Genomic DNA, 17906 nt, shown 5'->3' on the forward strand with positions numbered 1-17906 from the left:
CTGGTAGGGCTAGGGCTGGCTGGGAGGTGCCGAACTGTGAGCTGAGTGCTACAAATGTTGGAGGGAAGAACTCCCTGCTTTTTCACTTCATTGACAGTGTCATTTAAAATTCTTGTTTCCATTATTGCTTTGTTTCGTACCGTTTTGTTGTCTGCTCCTGAATCTGTACAGCTCATGCCAAACTTCTATCCAGCTGTCAAAATGGAAGAAAAACGGTCTTTAATCTGTGAATTAGGTATTGAAGTATTTTGTAATTTGATCAAAGGTTTATTTAAATCACAAAAAGTATGTGTGTGTGTTTTTCTTTTCCCCTCTCAGGTTTGCAATTATGTGTGGCTATATGTCTCAGTTTGACAGTGTACAAAACAAAATCAGGAATGGTTATCTCTTTAAGGTATGTTTTTGTAGGCCTTTTTTAAAATATATATATATAAGCTATTCCTTCAAATTATTTCCCTGCATAGTGTCAAAGACAGATTTTTTTGAAAGCAGTAATTCAGCCTCACAGTTTATTTTGGTGCTGATGTTAAAGTAAAGCTATTTATGTGTATGCAAATAGATTGTATGTTTTCAAAAATAGAAATTGAGATAGGGTTCTGGGAGCAGCATCAAGGTTCCCTTTTGTAGACAAAGGGGAGAGGAAAAGGTAGCAACAGTTCTGTTTAGAAAATAAAATATGGAAGACGAAGTGGTAAACTAACCCGATCTGCAGTCATGCATTATGAGACCTTTAATAAGTGATGTTTAACACCATCATTTCAAAGATAACTGTGTATTCCAGAGTTAGCAGTTCTGTTACATGTGCTCACTGCCCCCTGGTCCTCAGTGCTGCTGTGTCTCTTCACACCCATTGCCCCCCAAGCCAGTGCCCCCTGTTCTGGGTACCAGCAGACATGTCCCCTTTCCTGGGGAGTACCCAGGGCAAGTCCCTGTCACATCCCACATGTGGCAGAGTGCTGCCGGGCTTTCTTATGAATGAATGAGTGCTGAATCCATCTGAGTTGTTCCTAGTGAGCTAAATCCCGGGTGCTGCAACAGGCTGTGTCGGAAAGGGAAGGTGACAAATAACAGAGGAGTGCTGCAGCTTTTTAAGGGTGGAATTTTAAAAGAGCACACAGCTTTAGTAGCCCTTTCAGTGAGGTCATCCTCTTCAGGAGTAGTTTTTGAAGTCCACATGAATCATTTGGAAATGTAAGGGCTTTGAGGAAAATAGTAGCATAAGAACATAGCTTCTCCCTGATTACTTTGTGGACAAAATAGTAAAAAATATGTGGTCATATCTGTACAATTTAGTAATTCTAGTCACTTGTTTACTTAGAAGAGCAGAGGTATCTGAGAGAAAAAAATAAAGCCTTCATGTATTTATTTTGAGAGGCAAGTGATACTTAGAGGTGAAATAATGTATTTTATATTCATTTTTTTAATTCTAGTTGAACATGAGAGCTTTCTTCACTGAATTGAAGAGAGAAATAAATACATTTATAACCTATAACGATAGTGGTTTTGGAGGAATTGCCAGATTCGAAACTTGGCAGCTTCTATTGTTTCACTGCAACACAATCATTTTGTTCCTGACTTTTACGTTATAATAACACTCTGTTGTGTCATGTGCCATTTCATTGGAGCAGTGGTATTCCAAGGTAATAGGGACTTCAACGGTGTGTCTGAACTGTCAAAGAGAGGAGTTGTTTTCCTATTGATTTGGTGTGAGACAGTTTAATGCTATATACTAAAACTAAAAATATGATTAAAGTTGTTGCCTTTTTAAGGCAAAAATTCTTGAGCTCTTCGTGATTTTGAGCTGCTTATTCATGGTCTTGTGGTATTGTGTGCAGTTGCTACATAATACTGATTGTGGTTTTCCTTTGTAGGAAAATAATTAGAATGTTTTTGGGACATTAGGAAATAATTACAACAGAAAAGAAATTCTGATTTTATTTTTCTATGATTTGCAGCAAGCTTCTTAGTATGTGACATCTGAAGTGACACTGATTATTTTCCTTCTAACAGGAGCACCTGGATAAAGCAATTGAACTTAAGCCTCAAGATCCTCTTTTATATTACTTAAATGGAAGATGGTGCTATTCAGTAAGTTATTTGTATATAACATTTGTTGTATTGAAAAATTAAAATGCATTTGAAGTGAAGTAATGGGACTTGAAACAAACAAAGCAGGTGTTTGTTGAAGTAAGTTTTGCAAGAACTACAATTTTTGTTTATGCCAATAGAAGTGCTTTTAAGTATTGTGTTAATGATGGAGTTTTATATACTCATATGAAAATATCACTGGTTTACCAGTTTAGCTGTTGATTATTTATATATTTATTTATATACATATATATATATATTTTAACAAATGCTTGTGCTTATAATATAGAGTTGCTTTATTCTTAAAGCCACCCGTTTCATGGCTCATCTTCTACACTATGAGGAATCTTTGTCAGTAGAACATGTTCATGCAAAGCGTAGGCTGTAAAAGACCATTGGGAGACCTCTCAGAGGAGCAGTGGCTGGTGCAAAGAGAATTCCAGCCCTGCCTTTTTCCCCAACTACTTCCAGTGCTAGTCAGTATGTAGCACCTGCAAACTGGAAGGGAGGGAGTTGCTGTGATATTTAAGAACACTGCAGCCTTTAACTTTATCTACAGCAAGGCTTAATGCGAGGTGGTATTTCAGCAGTTCTTTCAGATCATATACATAACTTTCAAAAAATTTTAGCATCTAGATTTTTTTTTCACTTGATCCAAATAAATAATGACACCAATGTTTTTAAAAAGCTCTTTGTTTTGCTTTTCATCACAGCTGTTCTTGAATGTCAGCATTGTCAATGCAAGAGTGAGTTGCTAAAGATTGTCCCATAGCATGCTTTCTGTCTCCCTGCCTTTGAAGAGTGTCTCTCTTGTCAGTGATTCCTTAAGCATTTTTATACCATGCTATGTCCAGCAATGGACTGCAGCTCCCATTTATGTCAAACAATTCCAGATGTTTCTCACGGCTTGTTTCTCATTTGAGTTATTGCTTTTGGAAGTTTTACATGTAATCTAAATGTACCTCATTTTGTTTATATTGTGCTGGGTTTTTAATAATTTCACACTAGTGGCAATTACCACTTAATGGCTGATGCATGTGGTTTGTTACACTGTATCATTACAAATTAATGTTCAACAATTGCAGCATCTATGCAGTACACCCTTCAGGAAAATAAAGCCACAGATGAACATTGCCTTAGGGTGTGATCCTAACTGCATTCTATTAAGTGAAGCTATCCACCTAAGCATACGTAGCCACTGAAATACTTAGGATTTATATATATATATTTCTTTTTAATTCTCCTGTAACTTTCTTTCTGTCCATGACAGAATACTAACCTGATGGACTAAGAATTGATTAACACAGTTCAGATAAATGTGAGTGCAGGACTGGGTCATATTTTATGATAAATTCTGGGGCAGTCAGCTCTTAAACACTTTCTGCATTCTTTCTGTAGCAGGATGAGACCATTGTTTGGGTTTTGACACATGGGTCTATTAAGGATCTTCATCCTAGCTCACACCAACTAGAAGTCAGTGAAATCCGTATTATGTAGGTCCTTCCAAAAGTAATGCCTCCTATTTGTTCCAATGGAAACTATGGAAATCAGCTGCAAAGAGCACAATAACTCTGTGTAGATCTTTTAAATATGTGCTTGTGTAGATGAATGTTATTTAAAGTAAATATAGTGTTTAGAGTCCTCTAAGTTGTAGCTTTCTTTTTGTAAAGAGATATTGACAATCACCTTTTCAGATCAGCAAGATACGTTTATTGGAAGCTAATTGATCTGTGGTGCATAGAGTATAGGAATTATATTCTTTCTTTTAGAGTTTCACAAGCAATTATCTGATAATCCTTAATAATTCAATGTTTGGTTTTTATTTATTCTAGCATTTCAGGCAGATTTTAAAACTGAGTCCATATCTAGTTAAGATTTATGGCCACTTACTTGCCATTACAGGACAGGGTCAGGATGGTTAGCATATGCTTGTGAACCTGGATTGGAGCCTCTTGCAAATGCTAGTGAAGTGTTAAAAATTAGATTTCTTGAAAGTTTGTTTTTGTAGGTTACATGCCACGTGTTGGATTCATGTGGTGTATCCCAGTATAATCTGTTTGGGTTACATTGGGTACAAACTGATAGAGTTCCTCAGTATGAGTGCTCTGTGTGTCTGCTCCTCTTGCAGGAAAGTGAAAGCCCAGGGAATTCAAGTTGGATAAATGGCTAGGTGCCTGTACAGACTGTAGTGGATCCTCAGCTGGCAAGAAGGAGAATATTTGTGTTGGAAGCCATTATTTTAACACTGCTGTCTAGTTATTTAATTTTTTCCAGAAATAAAAACATTGTAAAATTATTTAATACAATTTCACGTTAATATATCGTCATTAAAAAATGTATAAATAATTATCTGGGGATATTTCAGTAGATGTCATTGATATTTTATTGAAGCTGGATCAATGAGATTGTTTTCCTTTGTGGAAGACAATTGTGTGATTGTCATCAGTGAGCTGTTACCATTTAACGTTGGAGGAGGAAATCGTTTAAGGTTGTGGGTCAGTCCTGGCTGAATTTTCAGTCCAAGGGGATTAGTTTTCTTGGTGCCAACATTCTGGAGTGTGTTAAGAGATGTGAACAGACAGGGTTTGCTTCTCAAACTAAGGACGAGACAAAAAACAATGAACTTGAGTCAATAAGTGCTTTAGTTCCTGTGTGAGCTTTGCTGATACTGTTCTACAGAGGAGAAAGACATGTTAGGAAATTCCTTTTCACTGTATTTAGGAGAGAACCACATTTTCTGCCTTAATCTTCAGTGGAATGAGAGGTCTGATAGGAAAGTGCAGCTTTACAGTCAGCTGCAGTTTAACTCCATGGGTTGGCTCCCTTCTCTCTCTTAGTATTAGTAGATATTCAGGTAGAATAAACTGGTGAGAACTTATTCTTTTGGCTCATCTATAGGTGAGGTCTTTCAAAAAGCTTTGGAACAAAATAATGGCCTTCCCTCCTTGCCAGTGACCAGGCTGTTGTGGTGACCACATTCTTCCTACCCTAGGGAAGTTCAGGAAGTGGCTAATGGTCCCTCAAGTCCCCTCCTCTTTATTTATTTTTTTCCTCTTTATGAATAAGTAAGACTAGCTCTCCTCATGTATGGCAGCTGGGGAGAAGTATTCCTCTTCAGAGTGACCCAATACATCAAAATGAGATATACTTTGGAAACACAGTGTTCTTACAGTGCTTTTGTGACTTTTCAGGCTGTTGGAAGAGACTTACATCAGGGCTCTCTTAAGTTCTGGAAATCATCTGTAGGGCATTTCCTTCTTTAATTTGTTTTGTTTTTGTAGTAGTAATTAATTACTTGCTGCAGTAGCTGTTTTTCTTATTACTTTCTGCAGCCCGTTACCAGTTCTGGGACACAGATTATGTGAAGCTGAAGTTGACGATAGTTATTATCTCACTCCTTACAGTCTCTTTGTCCATCATTTTCTGTGGACTTTGAGATATGCTTTGCACTATATGGAAAAACCTTGAGTATAGAAGTTAAATTTTCACTGTACTAGAGCTTGCTCCATCAGGGTATCTGTTGCCCATGCTTCCTTACATGCAGAGAATACTTAATGAAGTTAGTCAATGTACTAGGAATAATGTTTCCATTTTGCTGAACATGGCATAGCCTTTTACTTTAATAAAGTTATTTCAAATTAGAAACTGTGCTTTTGTTTGTCTAGAGAAAGAGTTGTATTTCCCATTCATATCCTGTTACTGCTTCATGACACAATTCCATGTCTTGCATAATACAGCTCTTTACATACCTCAGACATGTGGGGGTACTGACTGACTCAGGTGGGGTGTGGTTAAGGTGTCGTGATGGAATTCATCCACCTATCTTTAAGCATCCAGAAGGCATGATTGTCTATGCTCCTTCTGTAGCTGAGGAAAAGAATGAAGGGAAAGAGGGGAGCGTTCATCTGGGATTACTGTAGTTGATGCAAGAGGAAATGCCTAATAGATATTCTGTTGACTTTGCAAGGAGTATGGACAACAAGAGCATACTAAACACTTCATTATAGATGGCTATAGCTTGCTGCAGTGAGTTTGTCAAGCCTGCTGCTTACAGCTCAGGATACTTCAAGCATTACAGAACTATCAGCCTATCTGTGTAATAGTCACAGAGGATAACTTTGGATCCAGTGTGCATGGAATATAGATCACTGTTGTGCATATGTGCATTTTGCTTTTCAAGATTGCTTTTGGTTGGTGGAGTTTGGCCATTTTCATATAACAAGTGTATATTTTTTTTTAAGTTTGAATAGTGCAAAGCAGCACCCAGGCCAGACAAAATAATGACTAAAACCTCAGTAGATTGGTTCTGATGAAATCTTTTAAGAAAATAAAACAACTGCCAGAAAGGACTTGTGTTTTCAATATGCAATTATAACTCCACATGGAAAAACAGCAATTTTGTTCCCTGGTTATTGCATAACTGCAGACGTGTGTGGCAATTGTATCTGTGCATTGTATGTATACCTCAAGGGTGCTGGGTAGTCTTGCAGATAACTGTGTAGACATCATTCTTTATCATCTTTAGTATTTTCCACATATCAGCCCTCTGTAAGCTCACTCCTTGATGAGAAGAACCTGGACATACAGAAAACCCCTTCATGATATGATTTGCAAAAATCATACTTCCACTTCTCCCTGAATATTTCTTAGAAACTAGAGAGCACTTAGGAAAGTTTACTGTGGGGAGAAATCTATACATATATACAACACGAATTTTTAACTGACATGCTGCAGTTTCTAACAGTGTGAAAGCACTGCAGTGTAGATGGAGGAGATTTCAAGTTGTTGGAATGGACAAGTGTTCTGAGATTGCCAGAGAGCTTTTTTTATTCTCTTAGAAGATGCTTCAAGAGTGAGAGATATGAGAGAAAGAGTGAAAAAAGCTTTAATTTCTTAGTATTTCAGAGAGAAGCAATAATTCTAGTGAGTTTCTATGAAAGAGTTGCTGATGGGATTTAACGAATAAGGTGTTGAACCCAGCTAAACAGCCAGAAAGACAAATTCAGAGTGCCTCCGTTTCCAAGCAATGTTGCTGTTGTGGAGCTTGAGTAAACTGGGCCAGACAAAAAAGCATGGTCCTGTGCATTTTCCTGTTGCGTGATAGTCTGTGTTTGTACTCTTTGCAATGGTATTTTTACTGCAGTATGCAACAAGAAATACATACCATGATTACCAGTTGTACTGGATAATTGCTAAATTATCAGGAGAGGGGCAAGGGAAAGCAGCAACAGCCCAGAAGAGACTGGGAAGACAGGGAATGAGTTGGGAATAATCTGAAGCTATCCAAAACAACTTCAGTTTTTACAGCAGTAGGACAGACCTGAGCTCAAGACTCAACTCTTACGTGAATTGAATCTGTATCTAAAACAGAGATGTCCATGGGTGACTTGTGTTTTACCTCCTGGCTCTCCAGTGGGAAGCATGTGGAATCCCTGAAGGCATTCAAGGCAAGGCTGGATGTGTCTCTGGGAAGCCTGGTGTAGTGGTTGGCAACCAGGCCCACACCAGGGTGGTTGAAACTAGATGATCTTTGACGTCCTTTTCAACCAAGGCCATTCTATGATTCATTCTGTGTTTCTACGTGTCCTTTTTCTGCATTGCTTCTGCATAGATCAGGCTAGGAGTTGTTAGGAAAACACAGAACCTTCTTGTTTTTATAATTTTTTAACTTGATTGTGCTTTGTCTGGAGAAATCAGTTCTTTGTTTCAAATACTGACGGGTAGAAATAAAGTTCTGACTTTATTTTACAGATGTAGTATATGTGGCCTAATGAGGGTGGCTCAATTTCTGATTGAACTGGCTCCAGTCTTACATTACATTTCTTCCTAGCTCTGTCCTTCATTATGGACATGAGGTGTGTTTCTCTGGGTTGAGTGGTGGAGACAAGTACTTTAGGTGGCAACCAGAGTAGTTTCTGTCAGGTGTCAATATACCAAAGGGAGGAAGTAGTGAACATTCTGGGTCAGTGTGACAGTTCTCTAAAGCCCTTTTCATTGCAGCCTGTATTTCTGGAAAGAGATCTTTGGCAAATGATGTTTTTCAGATCTGAAGAGAGAAAATGAAACCACCTTCTTAGCAGTGATTGTGACCAGCTTCTGTGTAGTAAATGGATTTGTTTTACAAGGGCCAAATCAGTGTCAGTTTGATTGTAAAGACAGCTTTGTTTTCGTAATCTTTAAAATCAGTCTGCAAGTGGGCCACAATATTAAGCTGTCTGTCATTAAAAACATAACAGTCATAAAGCACTGTTGCTAGCCTTAGAAAAATATCTAGGTCTTACGATACCAAACTGTATTTTAAACTTCATATATTGGAAGGCTCATATCAGTGATGTTGGTTTTTTGTAGTGTATTTTTTAATGTGCACTTTTCCCACTTAGTGGACTCTGATAGCAACAGAACTGTTCTTTGAGTTGCAAAACTGACAGTACAAAACATTCCTATGTGTTGTGGTTTTTTTTTGTCTTGGGGTTTTGTTTTGTTTTGCTTTGCAAAATAATGTGCATAAGTAGTACAGCAGCATAATGTATTATTTACTCCAAAACTAAGAAGCAGTCCTAGACTTTTGATTTTTATGTATTTGTTTTATTATTATAGGTAGCTCAATTGTCTTGGCTTGAAAAGAAGGTAGCTACTGCTCTCTTTGGGACTCCACCAACTTCAACAGTAGAAGAAGCATTACAGAATTTTCTTAAGGTTGGTCCTCCCAAGGGTTTTCCTTGACTGTTTATCAGCTGCTATATGTGACTGTAGTCAAAAAGTCTGCTGAAGAGATTATATTCTGTAGCTGTAAATCCAGGGATCTCTGAAATACCAAAAAGCTCTACAGGAAAATGTTTTTTTTTTCTTTCTATATTTTAAAAATAGTTTGGAGATGAATAAATTGCACCTTTCTTCCCTTCCTTTTGTTATGCAGCAATCTCCAATGACTTGCCATGTTAATAGTTAACAAATTTAAAGTGAAATAAATACAGATTAGTTATGTATTATATGTATATGTTCTAATTCTGTACATATAATTATGATTATTTGACCACTTTTGCAAGAGAGTTAACATAGGCAAGGAAAATTTTAATATCGTGACGCTTCCATTTTTCTTGTCTGAAGCTCTTCAAATTTCACTAGAAGACTTTCTTGTTTCTGAGGGTGAAGTGGATGCTGAGGAAAGACCTTTAGAGTGAAGCAGAAAAAAATTTTCTGTCACATAAGTCCATGTTCCTGGACGTTCTGCTTGAACATGCAGTTATTAGGGAACACAACATGCAAAAGAAAAAAGAAAAAAATAAATGAAGCTATCTTTTAGTGTCTTTTATAGAAATAATTCCTGCTTCTAGCACATGAAAAATGCAAGATTTTCACTTGGCTGAATTCAAAGTGTGGACTTCATCATTATCATTACTTTCAGACTGTTTTCCAAAGGAATTGCATAAGTGTATTTTTCTCATTATCAAAACTACTTATTTTCTGTGTTCACAGTCCATTTAAAGATTGGATAACTTTATGAATTTTGGAGAATACAGTATATTGCCATCTTCTCAGTGCATAGGTTTTATCTACAAGGGTAAAATCCAAAGGTGATAGAAATAATTTGGAATATTCAGCTTTTTGTAGAGGGTTGCTGAGTAGCTGTATTTTTAAGTAAATTCTGTAACAAAAATCAAATTGCCTTCTATAAGACAATTGTATCTTTTTCAATTATTTGATAATATACAGTTCTAGTGATGACAGCATTGCTTTGGTTCAAGAATTGCAACTACAGTACATTTCACTGATGTAATTTTTCTCTTCCAAAAACTATTTGTTGATTAACATTGGTAATATTTGTATTCATCGATCAAATTTTACATCTTTGACATGTTTTAAAAGGATTATGACCTTGAATTTTTCAAACTACCTGAATTTTTTAGTAGATGGTAATCTGAAAAGAAGGGTGAACTCTTAGCTGGAAAATATGAATATGTGAAAGAGAAGTAATTATGACATTGATGAATACATTTCAGTATTGATTACTCAACATGTGTATTTCTTTGATAAGGCAATAAATATTAAAAATTTAGAAAGAGAGAAGTGTCTTCCAACCTATCATGGGAGTGAAGAAATCCAATAGGAGTTCAATAGAATGAGCTGGTGTCTGTTCTAAGCACTTGGTGAGAGAGGAACCCAAGAAGTACAGGAAGTTTCATTGTATTCCATGTCAACAACTTGTGTGCCTGGTTTAGATTTTGTTTCCTTGTTTCTTTGTTTGCTTTCTTATTGGAAGTGCTGAACATTGTGGTGCATGCTATAAGGATGATTCAGTCTGTTTGAGGAAGCTTATTTTGTTACGGAAAATGATCTCCTCACATGATTTTTATGTCTTTCTGTTTTGCTTCCTGATCTATTTTTTTTTCTCCTTTAGGCAGAAGAAATGCATCCAGGATATTCCAAATGCAATTATGTGTATTTGGCAAAGGTAAGCAATTTCTCTTAAAAATAATGATTTGTAGGCACTGATATTCTTACAGTGGTATGGTTGGAAACAAAATATTTTTTCTTCTCAGTGCTATAAAGATCTCGGCCAGAAAACCAATGCACTGAAGTACTGTGATTCTGCACAGTCAGTTCTCCCAGTTACTAATGAGGTGGGTACTGACACTGATAACTTGTTCTCTTGACTGTTGTCTGCTTTATCACGCATTGTTGCACTGTCAGTGATAACATAATGTTTCACTTTTTCATCTGAGGACTGGATCTTCCTTTTTCCTCCACTCTAGATTGGCTTACTGCATCTGTTTGTGTCCACAGCATTTAAAAAAAATAATAATGATAATAATAATAATAATCTTTGAGCAATTGTCATGGACTAGTTTGTGTCAGAGACTGTCAGAAATTAAACTGTACTACTCTTTGTAATTCAGTCCATTTCATTGGGCTATCTTAAGCATATACAGTTGTGCACATTGGTGTTCAGACATTTAGTCTTAGACCTATTTTTTCTGATCAAAAGTACTTGGGAATTTTGTCTCAAGTACTTGTTCTGCTCCTGCCTGAAAGTGTCTATTCTGTGATCCTTGTCAAGGCCTCCAGGGCACTGCATTTTGCTAGCTAAAGCAGAGGTGGATTAATTATTTCAAGCTTGTCTTTGTCTTCAACCACAATGTGGTTACAGAGACACAGTTCTTCCAGTTACATTGGATAGAACGTAGTTTATCCTAAGAGATTATTAGATTCTGTTTTATACCCCTTTGAGTATTTTAGTGTGTGGATGCAAGAATTCTAGAGATATGTGAAATTTTTAAGGGATCTAATTTCTCAAATTTAAACCAAGTCATAGCCAGAAGTTTCACTCTTGCTATCTTCACCTCATGTAGAAGCAAGTTCCCTAATTACTGGCCTGTGACTGAAAACGTCTTACCATCCTAGAGCATGGCGAGTTCAAACTTGAGTTTTGTCAGCCTAAGGGACCCCCTTTGAGCACAGCAGATGTGGTAGGGAAAGGGAGAGAGGTGATTCCAGAGATGAAGGAAAAACACCATTAAATAGCTTTGTAATTTGATTGACAACTAACGCTGTATGTGGAGCACTAACATGTTTATGTCATAAGTTCTCACTCAGAAGAAAGACTACTGCATGCCTCACCAGCAGCTGCTCCTGTGTGGCCTTTATTTTTAGTCCAAATTAGAGTATATATCAGTCATAAATTAAGCAATCGTTGCTTAAGTTTGGAGTTTCTTTTCAGTGTTTCTTTTAGTATGTCCTAATACAGATATGACATAATACCCTAACTCAGATTAATTCTGTACTTATTGTTGAAATGTTCCTTCAGGTTGCCTGTTTTGAAGGAATGACAGAAAGACTCCTATACATTATCTGTTTTTTTTGTACCTTAACTCCTACATAAAATGTGGGACAAGTGGTATAGGCGTGCACCTGAAATTGCTTGAACTCAGCATGTCTGCTTTGGTTCTTCTCATGATTTTTTTTTTTCTTTATTCAACCTACTACACCCCAGGTCTTATAGCAATGAACTCTGAGCTAGCCAATAACATTGCAAAAAAGCACAAATATCACAGAAATTTCTGGTGTGCAGAAAGCTATGTGTGCTTAGTAAATCACAGGTAGTTGCTGAGGCTTCCTCTCACACGTACACTGTGTGGAGAAATAGAGAGCCAAAGAGAGACTGGGTGTGCAGACATGTCTAAGATACATATCAGATACTCCTGACTGCATAGTTAACGTGAGGTGAGTTCTGCCTCTAAAGGCTAGTGTCATCAGACTGAAGTGAGCTCAGTGCAGTCTTCAGAGTTCAGTGCATCCTGGGCCACATGGGGGACAGGGGGTTAGCCCCTCCTAAAATGGTTCAGCACATTTCTGAAGTGCCAGCAAACCTTAAGAGCAGGAATTTGGGAGTGATGTGAGGTGTGTGCATGTGTATTCTGGCACAAAGAGCAGTGATGAAATTAGAATTATATCAATTAGTAAACTGAAGGAAAAAAAAACAGCAAGTGGGTCACAAAAATTGTCCATCTAAAGAGATGGTAAGACAAGTTCTCCTCTGTTTAAACTAGTTCTTTAGATATCACAGATTTATTACCTTTGATTCATTCACTTGTGGTATTTTTTGTGTTAGAATTAGAAATGAAGTTCAGTAATACATAGTATTGGAGCAATTGTGTGTAATTCTTTTTTTCCTTTCCCCTAAATCAGTAAGCACAAGGTAACACCAACCTCGTGCTGGAAGTAATTACGATAAAATGGAGATCTTGAACACGACCTCTGCTGTTGCTGTTACCTCTAGTCCCATCTGAATTAAAATATTACATCTTATTTTGTTTGCAGTGCTAGAGAAAAATTGGTACTAATTTTGGGGGAAATGTGTTAGAACTGAAGCAGTTCAGGGCTTGGAGCTGTATGTGGGAATAACCTTTAGTCAGGTTAGTTTAAGGGAGGGAAGAAACTGTAACAAGACTTAAAGAAACTGAATTGACTATAGCCCTGTGAAAGGCAGGATTCACAGATTAAAATGGAAAGCAACTCAGCAGCAGTCTGAGATTTCTTTCAGTTTGCCACAGCACAGGATCTCATGGTTGTCACAGTATAGGATGTTGTCACAGTCATGTGAAACCCATCATTCCAAAGTGTAATCATAGCTTCTCATGTGGAGTTTTAAAACCTTCCTTTCTTCAGGCAGGGGAATTCCTTTATTGTTTCTAAATGTTGGCTTCTGCTGAGAAACATGTATATGTATAAAGGCATAAAAACAGTTGTAGACCATGAGATATACTTGCTGGAAAGGTGCCACATTGAGGAAATGTGTAGTATTTCATGATAACAAATCACCCTGCAGCATAGCTATGAAAAAATAGTAGTAGATAATGGTTTAATTTGTTAGTTCTTCTGAACATCCACAGTTTCTGTTGACTTCAGTGGAAACTAGAGGTACTCAGCATCAGGAAAATAGCTCATCACTCATTTTGACCGTGAAGTCAAATTCTCAGCTGGTCTGACTCAGGGTACTCCTTGGACACTTCATCTAGTATCCATTCCATGTAACATTTCAAGTTAAGTGAGATGATTTTTGTCTTGAATTTTGTATCACATCCAAATATCCCTTCTGTGAGTGTCTGTTCCACCACTTATAGAATATCATTTTAATTCAAGGGGTAGAGGGGCTTCCAAACTAACGATTCCTGTAAATCCTAGTATAAATGTGGTTTTGTTTGCTTTTTTTTCATAGTCAGTTTGGCACATATTCAACCAATCACTTCATGGATTTCTTTTTTTTTTTTTTTTTCTTTTGAAAGGGGAATACAGTAGACTTGGTGCAAATTAAGTCTGGAAAATGAAACTTGTGTTACAGTACTATATTATAGACCTTTCTCTCTATCCTCTGTACTCTAAACAGAAACCTCTGATGAACTGTGTGGTCTTTCCTTGGCCATAAATACTGTCATACAGTGGAGTGGTACTACATGGCTGGAGGTGCATGGGGACATTAAATTTTCCTGCTTTTCTCTGGTTGCTGTCCAGGTGGATAACACCAGGGTCCTGGGAAACATTCACCCTTTCAGAAAAAGAGATCCTAATGGTTAGAGCTGCTGTGAGTTATTACAAAGTGGATAACAGCTGCTCTGTTTATCTCATTGAACTTGCAATACCCTTACTCAGACTCGTTGCTTGTAAAGCATTCAGAGCTGTGTTGAGTGTGGCTACATAAAGGGCTGTTGAAACCACATGTGGTGGACTACTGTGATGGGAAAAAAAAAGCCTTTTTTTGAATCTGGAGAAAAATATAATTCAAATTTGGAAACAGAAACCTTTCAGAAAGATGGAATGAGTGTGTAGATGTGTGTGCTTGATCAAACGTATTGCTTTTTGCTTTCAGAGAATAAGGTGACTTGTCAGAGCTAGATATGTACATGAGATCAATTTCTTTTTTATGACAAAAATTGCTTGGCGCTTCCAAGGTAGGAACATGTAGAAAAAGTATATATAAATGTAGAATAAAAAGTATAAAACTAAGTAAAGACATTATAGTTTTTTCTTAGGTTTGGAAATGAGCACCAAGGTGGAAATGAATCCTGTGAGCATTTAGGGCCAGCAAGCTCGCCACAGAGGTATTAACCTAAGCCTGGCACAGAAAGGGATGTAGTGCTTCATAAAAAAAACTCAGTTGTGTTGTCTCCAACATATATATTTTTTAATTAATCTGAAAACCATTAGCTATGTTACAAGAAATTTAATTTGGGGCTATTTGCACTGAGAGTTACTAAAAAGTTGTACTTAAAATGCAGATAAACCTTTCCTGAAACTGAGAATGTACTGTATAAAGATATAAGCGATTGATGAAAAATCATAATTTACAACAGAATTCCTCTTTCCCAATGAAGGCAGTTAAGAGTTAGAAGTAACAAGAAAGAGATTTAGATATTACAGAAATTCATCATTATGGCATTCACTTCTTAAAGCTGGAGCATGGAAGGAACCGTAAGTGTTTGCAAAGACTGCTTTCAGCAACAGTGACATTTGAAAAGCTGGAAAAGCCCACGTAGAGGAGGAGGTAAATGTAATAATGGGCAGGAACAATGGCTGAATGTTTAAACAAGTGGGCAGCTACTGAAGAGACATAATGCCCGTAAGAGTTTCATGAGGCTTCTGCATTATCATGATTAACCTCCGAGGTCATTAAGTTATGATTTTAATTGATAAGGAAAAGAGTGGGAGTTAAAAAAGGATGGAAGAGAGGGCAGACTATAAACTTGTAGCTCCTGTCACAACAGACCATTTGTAGATCTTGAACTTTCTAAAACAATTTACTAAGAAATGTCCATTTCAGCCAGCCACCACTGACTGACCCTGTGTGACAGCCACTGCTGTGGTATTTCCAATAGAATTCCAGTAGAATTCATTTGAAGCCTCTGCCGTAATCTGAATTTTTGAGTAAGGTTTTGAGGAGTGAGAAGAGATCTGCTTCTGCTTTAGAATGAAAGGTACAAATGATGACTTCTTTGTGAAAAAGCTACCCATTTAAACTATGCAGGTAATTTGTTCACATCACGCTAACTTGTTTTTTTTTTCATGAAATCAAAAGAATCCCTTTTCTCTGCATCTTTCCTCTGTCCAAAGATATGCCTAATGACACACATCACATTGATCAATGCAAAAAGTTGTTGCTTTCAAAGGATTCTTTGTTCCATTAGATTTTTTTATACATTTTTTGTCCAGAAGTCTGTAACATTTCATTTACAAAATAATGGAAGCTTTTGTATTTGAATGCTGATAATACTGTTTGTGGAGTTTAACAAGAGCTTCCTAACAGCTATCATCAACCCAAAATTAGAGGCTCTTGTGAATATACAGTTTGTCAAAAGTTGTACAAACTGATAAAAATAAAGAAATTAATTATAAACTATTCCTTAATCTGTGTTTCTGTTTATGCTGAATATGTGTGCTTACAGCCCAGGGAACGGGCCTTTTAAAAACTCATTATAAGGAGATCACATATCAGACTTTGAAAAATGAGACAACTGTAAAAGATCAACATAAAGAAATAGAGACCTACTGCATTTTTAATTATTTTGCTCTGTGGAGAATGCTGCCTGTGTTTCAGGCTGATTTTCAGTCTGCATCTTTTTGAAGTTCTTGTCAAAAGAATGGGTTGTTTCCATTGTCTGCTTATTCTTTTTCCCCTTCCAAAAACAATTCCAAAAAGTACTAAGAAATTTTTTCTTAAGTGAAATAATTTCACAGTTAAGGATGAAGTCTTTCCTGAGCTCATTATATTTGTTATTAAGTTGACTAGTTTATAACACAGTATCTGTGACAAAAAGCTGTGGAAGCTGCATGGTTTTAGCAGCCTTGCTGGTACAGCAGCTGATGGACAGCCAGTTCCTCAACGCATGGAGCATGTCTCCTCCACTGGCGATGCAGGGAGAGAGGGGGAAAAGGATTTGCAGTGGTGCATTCACAGAGATGTTACAAGATGAAGAGGTGTGCAGTTTGTTTCCTGTTTTTGAAAAGTGGCCGAGGGAAGTCAGGCTTCCAGGAGTTTGAAATATATTGTCTCAGAGCCATTAGAGAGGGTGGAGGGAGAGCCTCAACAGACGTCCTGAAAGCCATGTAGGTCTTATAGTAATGGGGCAGCAGCTGGAGCGAAAAGGGGGATGCTGAGTACAGTAATAAAAGGAAACCAGAATTTGGGTGCAGCTTGGGCTTTGTCAGTCAGAAGAGAATCTTCTGGTAGATAAAAATCTTACACAGACATTGGTTACAAAGTGGTTTATTTCAATTTTGAATAGCTTTTCAGCAGCAATCCTAGAACTACCTAAACTATTCATTCCCAGTCAACTGGGTGTGAAAGGGTGTTCTTCTATCTGCTTGAAGTATAGTCAGAACATGTTGAATTATCATCAGCCTCTTGTTTTAAGGCTGTGCTTACCTTGATTCAAAAAGCCTTGAGAAGTTACAGTTCATCCCCAGAGAAAGATACTAAAAATATAAAAGAACATGAAGTGCTCTGACTTGGGACATACAGCAGTCACAGAGAAGGTTACAAGTGGACGATTGCATTGGTTTATTGAAATATTTAAAGGGGCAAACAGAACTACAGTAACACCGTTTGTGAGTTTCTGTCAAGAAATTGAGGTCAGTTAGCATGTACCTTTATGTGATCTATATTGTCCACAAGAGCTACGACTCTCATTAACAGTCCTTGTGCGTGTTTGGAAGTCTTTCCTTTTACGGTCCAGGAGTTCTCTTGGAGTTCTCCTGGAGCTGTGAAGGAATAATACAGCTGTACCCAAAAGCAGAAGTGGCTCTCAGCACCTCGTAGCTGTTACCACTTATCAGAGTACAGCTCTGGACCACCCTCACAGCCAAGCTCATTTAATATACCATGCAGCCACACCGACTTCAGTGAAACCCTACAGGATACATGTCAGCTTGGGATTTGGCACTGTTTGTGCGCAATTATGTTGTAGTTGGCTGGAGTTACCATTTTGGCTGTGGTCATGGGGATGTATCTGTTCTCTGTTGACAGTTGGGACTTTGTCAACAAGTGCACACATGTGTTGTGCCTGGGTTGAGAGTGTTCAGCACATAAGGCAATAATTAGCTGAGATGGAGGGTAAAATCATTACATTTCTCTCCCATGTCTAATTGCTATTTAATTTTTATGTGCATATTTGTAGGTATATGTCTGTGTCTATGCTTATTGCTAATTTCTTTTAGAAGAATTTAATTATAAAAATGTGGACTACATCCAGTTAGGCCAGCATTCCCTTCTTCCCACCAGTTATTTCTTAGGTCTTGCTCTTGTTTTCAACTTCCTCTTCTCCCTC

The 17906-nt window shown here is 37.3% G+C and overlaps 1 protein-coding gene across 1 annotated transcript in view; it reads left to right on the plus strand.

Moving 5' to 3' along the window:
- RMDN2 (regulator of microtubule dynamics 2) overlaps nt 1–17906 on the plus strand; it is a 41864-nt gene that overhangs the window by 19860 nt on the left and 4098 nt on the right. Inside the window, exons 6-10 of the mRNA XM_065729326.1 lie at nt 319–394; nt 2011–2088; nt 8686–8784; nt 10487–10540; nt 10629–10709. Of these exons, the coding sequence (XP_065585398.1) occupies nt 319–394; nt 2011–2088; nt 8686–8784; nt 10487–10540; nt 10629–10709 (388 nt within the window). The remainder of the gene's footprint in view (nt 1–318; nt 395–2010; nt 2089–8685; nt 8785–10486; nt 10541–10628; nt 10710–17906) is intronic.

The sequence above is a fragment of the Cyrtonyx montezumae genome, unplaced genomic scaffold (genome assembly GCF_038088225.1).
Source record: "Cyrtonyx montezumae isolate F1298 unplaced genomic scaffold, pur_monq_1.0 scaffold_0, whole genome shotgun sequence".
Classification (NCBI taxonomy): Eukaryota; Metazoa; Chordata; class Aves; order Galliformes; family Odontophoridae; genus Cyrtonyx; species Cyrtonyx montezumae.